At 35.4% G+C, this 7,301-nt stretch overlaps 1 protein-coding gene across 1 annotated transcript; it reads left to right on the top strand.

Annotated features, from left to right (window-relative positions):
• The first annotated feature begins 3,054 nt into the window (after positions 1-3,054).
• Positions 3,055-4,868, top strand: LOC105041823 (transcription factor MYB1-like). Its single transcript, XM_010918867.3, has 3 exons — positions 3,055-3,263; positions 3,393-3,522; positions 4,108-4,868. The coding sequence occupies exons 1-3, from the start codon at positions 3,131-3,133 to the stop codon at positions 4,661-4,663; spliced, it is 819 nt and encodes a 272-aa protein (XP_010917169.1). The 5' UTR covers positions 3,055-3,130; the 3' UTR covers positions 4,664-4,868.
• The last annotated feature ends 2,433 nt before the right edge of the window (positions 4,869-7,301 follow it).

Genomic DNA, 7,301 nt, shown 5'->3' with positions numbered 1-7,301 from the left:
TAGATATACTGACTTCTCTCCTTCTTTTCTTTAGGTCCCTAAAGTTATTTTATTTTTTTTTATTTTTTTTTACACTTTCTACTGAATTTTTCTGCTCACAAAACTTATTCCCAGACCTCCTATTTATAGATGAATTTTTCATAATTTTTTGATAAGAAAAGGAGTCCTAAAACCCTTAGAAATCATATTAATCTCCTTAGAAATATTTCTGACCGTCGGATGGAGCTTGAATAGCTCAGATCTGATCAAAAATCATAGTTTTAATCCTTATCAAAGTCGCATCGAATGTCAGCCATTGGATCTAGGTTTTGATGAAGTTTTGGCCGTTGGATCGCATAATTTAAATCTTTAACACAGTCGGAAGCATTCTCAACCGTCCGATCACTTGATGGATCACTTCTGAGCTACTGGATCGCGCAAAAATCTCTTTTTATAAATCGACAATGAATGCTGACCGTCGGATATGGGTCGGGAAGAATTTCAACCGTTAGATCGCGTCCAGAATCTTTCTCTCACTGTGAGCTGTGCCTGTGGACCGCGTGAAGTTTTCTGTAGACCGTGCCCTAGCTCTGTAAACCGACCGACCGGTCCACCGTATATTGAAGGCTATTTTCTTTATTTTTTAGAGTATTATAGTTTCGTTTTTGCTTCGATTTTTATCTGAAAAATTGAAAAAAATATACATTAAATTCTTCAAAAATTTTTCTTCATTTTGGTGTTTAAATTGCTCAATTAAATTAACATCTATTTTTTATAAATATATCTAATTTCATATTTTTTTCAAAATTACTTATTTTTTAAAAAAATTCAATAAATTTATGAAATTAGAGTTTTTAAGAAGATGTTAGCACCATAAATTATCAAAAATACCTTCAATAAATGTAAAAATATACCACTTATCAGTTACTAAAAAAATATCTTAATTCACCAAATTCTTTTATCTCAAACCATATAGATAGTTGTGCATGAATGCTGTGGACCTTATTAACATTATCACCAATACCAATTAAATCATCAATATGAAGGCAAACAAATACTATACTTTTGCTAATGTGCCTTACAAATAAACTAGAATTTGTAGAAAAAAGAGAATAGCCATAAAATAAGAATACTTTGTAATTTTATCATACCATATTCTAGTTACTTGCTTCAGACCATATAAAGCCTTCTTAAGTTTATAAATAAAATTAGGATAAGAAGAGTTAACAAAGCCAAGAGATATAATATATAAATATTCTTATTAAGATCAACATATAAAAATGTACTCTTTACATCTATCGGCCTTAAAATCCAACTACTGCCAACTGCTAAGGAAATAAGCACTTTAATTGTAATTAATCTTGCAATTAGGTTAGAGGTCTTATGAAAATCAAATTTATACATATAAGAGAATTTCCTTTTTGCAAGCCTACCTTTGCAGCATTCAATACAGCCACTGCTCTTCTTTTTCACCTTATAAACCCACTTATAAGAAAGAGAAGAAATACCACTACATAAAGGAATTAAATCCCATGTCTCATTTTTCTTAAGAGATAAAATCTCTTGTTTCATCGCATCCTCCCAAACACCAATGCCTTTTGGACTCTAGCTGATGGACAATAGTAAGAACATAACAATGAACCAAAGAAGAATAATCCCTATCTTTGTACCTATCAACTAGTTTCTTGTTTATCTTACTTCTTATATATAGTGATAGATCCTCGGTATGAATTTCTATAATTAGATCAACTATAGAGTCCTGTAACTCTTCTTGGACAATTTCAATTTTAGATGGCTTAAAATCTCTTCTAAACTTGATACAACATCTATATGATTAGGTTCCTACTCCAATTTTCTTCTAGGCCTATCCTTAAGGTAAACAACTTTGTCATGCTCCGAGTGGTCCAAATTTGATCTAGTATGTAATTAATTAAGCTCCTCTTAGTTCAAATTTTCATCTGGAACCTTTTTTTTTTTTTTGAATTTTCAAGGAAGCCTGAAACCAAAACCTATTCTTTAGATAACTTTTATTTAAGATGTCTCATCTTGCTGGAACTTGGGTAAATAGTGCAAGAATGTCCCATGCTTTTCTCGACTCCTCAATTTTCTAAATATAGAAATAATTCTCCCTATCTATTGCAACTTGGAGAATCCATATCACCTTCTTAGATTTCATAATCAACTTTGTTCTTGCAACCTCATCATTAAGATCTTTTTGTTGATATTATTTCTGATTCTTCTAAGATATCCTATAAATCTTGTTCCATCAAATAAAATTTATAATAGACTTCTAAATTGAATAGCATACGTTGTTCAACTTATAGAGACAAATGTAGTAGTAAAAGCAACCATATTGATATTAATAAAGTCGGACATATAGATCATAATAAGGAGATGATAGAGCTATGATGATTTACCTTTGAATCACCAAAATAAGTATCCACATGCTTCTACCATCACATAGCAAATTACTAAAGCTAGCTTTTCAACGATGCCGAGCTATGAGCTCATACAAGCCACCAATCTTAAGGCTTGTGGCTCTAAAATTAGATAAAACCATAAAAATATGAAACATCAATCTCAAAATCTCTCTCTCTCTGATATTATACAAAACAGTATGCTAGCTGGAGTAAATCAAACATACTAGTTTAAGATATTGGAATAAACACAAAAAAATAAGAAGAAAGTATTGAAAAAAAAGTTAGAAAAAAATAAAACAAATTTACTAAAAAAATATTATATCCCAAAGAAAAGAAAAGACGTCTCACGCTCTAAGAGAAGAAAAAAATACAAGCCACATGCTGCCCCAAGTAGAAGAGCATCATGTTGCTTGTGCTAGTAGGAAACCAATATGAAAACAAAACTTTGTATCTTAAGGCTAAAGCTAAACCCAAGTTAATATGGACCAGCTCATTAAAACAAAAGTATAATTAAATAATAAACTTCTTGGCGTTTGCGATTTTTTTTTCCCTTTTCTTTTCTATCTCCTTGCCATCTAACGTTCAAGCACCCCCTCCCCTCACACCAAAAGCAAACAAACCAAGCAAGGCCCCGCTACTATAAATTCCCATGAAGGATTCGATGTTCCCTTCACAAGGAATAATGCACATATAGCTAGCTAGAGAGAGAGAGAGAGAGAGAGAGAGAGAGAATGGGGAGGAAGCCATGCTGTATAAAGGAGGGGCTTAACAAAGGGGCATGGACTGCTTCTGAAGACCAGATCCTTGTGTCGTACATCAAGGCTCATGGAGAAGGCAATTGGAGGAACCTCCCCATAAGAGCTGGTGAAATACTGACCAACCTTACATACCAACAAACACCCACATTATGAGATACCTAAAAATGTTACTGCCTAAGCTTCCTCTCTCTTCAATGGCAAGCATCTCATGACATTCAGATACAACGGTTTGCAGGTTTGAAGAGATGCGGGAAGAGTTGCCGCCTCCGATGGCTCAACTATTTGAGGCCTAACATTAAGCGGGGGAACATAACCGAGGAGGAGGAAAAGCTGATCATCATACTCCATAAGCTCCTCGGAAACAGGTCATAGTCTCCCACCACCTACCTCAAAATCTCCTCTACATGGACCATGGAAACCTTCAAAGTTCCTAGAATTTACAGGACATGAGAAATACTTAAAAACCATTGCACCACTTGATATAGTCATATCAGGTAGAAAGTGATCGATCCTTTGCTTAAAAGAAAGAATCTCTCTCTAAATATTTATTTCATCCTCAAAATCATTATGGAATTTGAAAATTTGGAGTTTTCTTTCAATATCCGTGCTTTTGATTTTAGTTTCCTTTTGTTTGCGAGTCCTATACGTTCTCTCTCAGTCCACAACTTTGACGAAATGAATCTGCTGATCCTTCCCATCTTCCTCCTAAAATAGAAAATTTCTATCCACCAAACATCTAACTCTAAAGAGCATCTTAGCCTCAACTTTTTTTTTTTTTTTGGTTAGTCTAAGATATTTACAGAACAGCCAAGTTAAGAGAGGAGCTATGACCATAATTGCGCTAAGATGCATGGTGTTTTAATTTTATTGTATTTTGAAAAGGTTTGATTGTTCCTTTTTTTCCCCTCCCTCTGAAGAATCTTTTTCTTTTGTTTAAATGGGGGCCATAGATGGTCTCTAATTGCAGGAAGATTGCCAGGGCGAACAGATAATGAAATCAAGAACTACTGGAACACAACATTACACAAGAAGGTGCTCGGCCAGCCAACCGATCAAAAATCCAAATCGAAGCACAAGCAAACCAAGTCCATGCCTGAGCCACCATTAACGGACCCAAACGCCACAACCAGTGTAACTGTGGTGCGAACCAAGGCCAGGAGGTGCACCAAGGCCTTCTTTCTTCATGACCAATGCTTGCCATCCCCTCCCAACAACCAACCACATCTTGAATTGGCAACCAAGGAGTCTCAAAGTTTCCTTGATACTCCTCAGAGCTATCACTCTCTCAACGGTCCTTTGAGTGATGGTTTCTTCCATGCTATGGCCGATGGAAATCAAAGTGGTAACAGTACAATGCAAGAAGGAGATAGCATTAGCTGGACCATGTCTTTTGATGATGCACTAATGGATTGGACAGGGCTGGATTGCTTTGAGCCCAACTTCACAAGTCATCTCATGTCTTCAGATCCTTTTCTTGATTCAGAAGAATGGTTTCCATGGACCTAGAGAGAGAGAGAGAGAGAGAGAGAGAGAGAGAGAGTTTTATGGGGGGGAGAGCATCTGTGTTAGAAAGGTCAATGAAAAGGGTGTAATAAGCTATCAAATGTTGTTTCTGACCATAAAAATAAAATCTTTTATGTAGAAATGGCCCTCTTAGTATGCAGCATAAATGTCACAAGTTAGCTGAAGTAGTGGGCAAAGTCCTTGTTCCATTCTAAACTGCACGGTAGACATGAGATATATTCCAGCTGGAGAAATTTCCTCCAAGGTTGGAGATTGTTCAGTTTAGCTTTTCCTCACTCGCATGCAGTAATGTACGTACATATACCGGAGAAAGGAACATGAGGTACATGTTGCAGTACGTAGAAATGTGACAACCATCATGCTCGATATCATCCATTCGTTTCTGCTTCTCGTTGCTTCTCTCTCGCCTCCCTACTGTATATGTTTAAGAACAAGAACAGGATTGTGTTGACAGCATGTGCAAGGGGGACCAAGGTGTTGCTAGATTGTTACCTAGGCTGTCTATGATTAGAGATTTAATTGTTTTACTTTTCTATCATTATCTCAATGAATTAATGTCAGCTATAGTCTTTTTCAGTTCTTTTCCACCAAGAAAGAAAATATACCTTAGCAAGAAAAAAACAGAGAGAGAGAGAAAGAATATAGGTGGGAATGACACCGACTATTTCATAGAAATGATGAAAGAATTATTCTTCTGGCTGAAAGTGATGAAAGAAGTATCCTTTCCAAATACTAAGAAGGCACCTCCCAAGGTTCAAAATCTCCTCACAGAAATTAAAAAGGAAAAAAGTGAAACACCGGGCTATAACCCTATCTATATAGTAATTATAACCACTGTCTATAGATGACAAATTTAGCCGATCACAGTATATTCGGCCTGATCAGGCTCAAATGGATGATTTTATCCGATCCAATTAATATCCAGGATAGTATAGTTTCTAGAAACAATATCCGAAATGGGTTCGGCTCATTATGGGTAATGATATGTCTTATGTCGAATCTGATTCATATTAGCTTAATTTAAATTCATCTTTCAAAGTTACAATTATTTTATAATCCATCCGATTCAAATGGATACTGATGGATATAATATAAAAATTTTAATTATAGGATAGATATGAATATTGACCAACATGATCGTATCCGATCCGTTGCCTCTTTCTGTCAGTATTTTTAATAGTTTTTTTTTTCTGCAAGTACATATGCACATGAGGCCAAAAAAGTAGACCTTTCGGAACAAAACCATGGCCAACATAGCCATCAGTAAACTCACAGGTCATAGTAAACAAGGGCGACATGAGGCATTTATTAAAATTACGTACACTGGATTCTATCATGTTTTTGTAATTCCAGATCCATCAGGAAGCAAAAATCATGATTTTAAAAAGGCAAAAAACTTGCCACCTTGACAGTTTAGGTGGCCTCTAAAATATTGTGCATCACATTAGATTATGGAAGATGAGAATCGCTCTTAAATTAATATATGATGTTACAACATATGAGTTGCTATCTCTTATTTGATAGGACATATATATATTATTTTTATAGTTGTTACTATGCTTATTAATTTTTCGGAATCATTGTTTATGGACCATCTTTGGTTTTTGACACCTGCCTAGGGTGGCCTTAGCTGCTCAGCTAAGGTATTCAATCTTTTTTTTTTTTTTCTTTTGGCAACAAACGTATTCAATCTTTTAAAACGTTTGACAAACAGTGTTCCTAAAAATATTTTAGTATGCATCAGAGACAATCCAACTAAAAATATTATATTCTCCTCCTATATATAGCATAGTATTTCTAGACTGGAGGTGTAGTTGTTCGTATTATAAACTATAGGAAATCATGTTACCATGTAGAAGCTATACTTAACAAAACTAGTACTTAATTAGCACATGCACCTGCATTCCAAGAAAAGGGATGAGAGAGACGGGAAAAGAAGTAGAGCCAAGATTTGGGAGTTGATGGGATTGGGAGGCCTTTGTTTAATTTTCTCCATAAGATGGAGAAGCCAAGGTGTTGTGGTGGGCCACATTCAAGTAAGAGAGTCCATGTAAGCTGAGAAAAAATTGAAAAATTAGAGTTGAGCTACTATGGAGTCCAAACACCAGAGTTTGCTTTAATAGACAACTCAACTAATGTAATTATCAAAGCACCTTATTAATCTTATGGTCTTAACATGATCTGATTTTATCACAATCCTATCATAATAATGACCCACCAAGTGATTATAGGTGAAATGGGGCCCATGATTTGCATATTTAATTTGATTTGGCCTTCACTGTATGAAACTGGACTTTTTTTTGAGCAACAATTGGAGGAAGAAAGGTCCTTCCATCATTCTTTATATTAATAAAATATCATTAATTTACATATATTGTTGTAAGCCATGATGAGATAAAGGACAAAAGGACACTGTCCAAAGAGATGATGTCACGTAGAAATAAGGGTATATGAATCTGGAGTTGGACCCACCAATTAAGAAAGGTATTCCCATCCTCTCCTCCCTTCCCCCTCCCCTCCCCCCACCACAAAAAAAGAAGAGAGAGAGAGAGAGGGGGGGGGGAGGAGTGGGACCAAACACAGTCTCAGACTAATTGAGAATTAGGTTAAGAGTAGTCCG

Source organism: Elaeis guineensis, chromosome 3 (assembly GCF_000442705.2).
Source record: "Elaeis guineensis isolate ETL-2024a chromosome 3, EG11, whole genome shotgun sequence".
In the NCBI taxonomy this organism is placed as follows: domain Eukaryota; kingdom Viridiplantae; phylum Streptophyta; class Magnoliopsida; order Arecales; family Arecaceae; genus Elaeis; species Elaeis guineensis.
Note: the sequence above shows the minus strand (reverse complement) of the source record. Positions and strands in the feature narration are given on the sequence as shown.

Bases quoted from the DNA above. Each gene is read 5' to 3' on its own strand.
- LOC105041823 (XM_010918867.3), top strand. From the start codon at position 3,131: ATGGGGAGGAAGCCATGCTGTATAAAGGAGGGGCTTAACAAAGGGGCA. The intron at 3,264-3,392 runs GTGAAATACTGA...AACGGTTTGCAG, and splicing joins GAACCTCCCCATAAGAGCTG to GTTTGAAGAGATGCGGGAAG. The intron at 3,523-4,107 runs GTCATAGTCTCC...TGGGGGCCATAG, and splicing joins CATAAGCTCCTCGGAAACAG to ATGGTCTCTAATTGCAGGAA.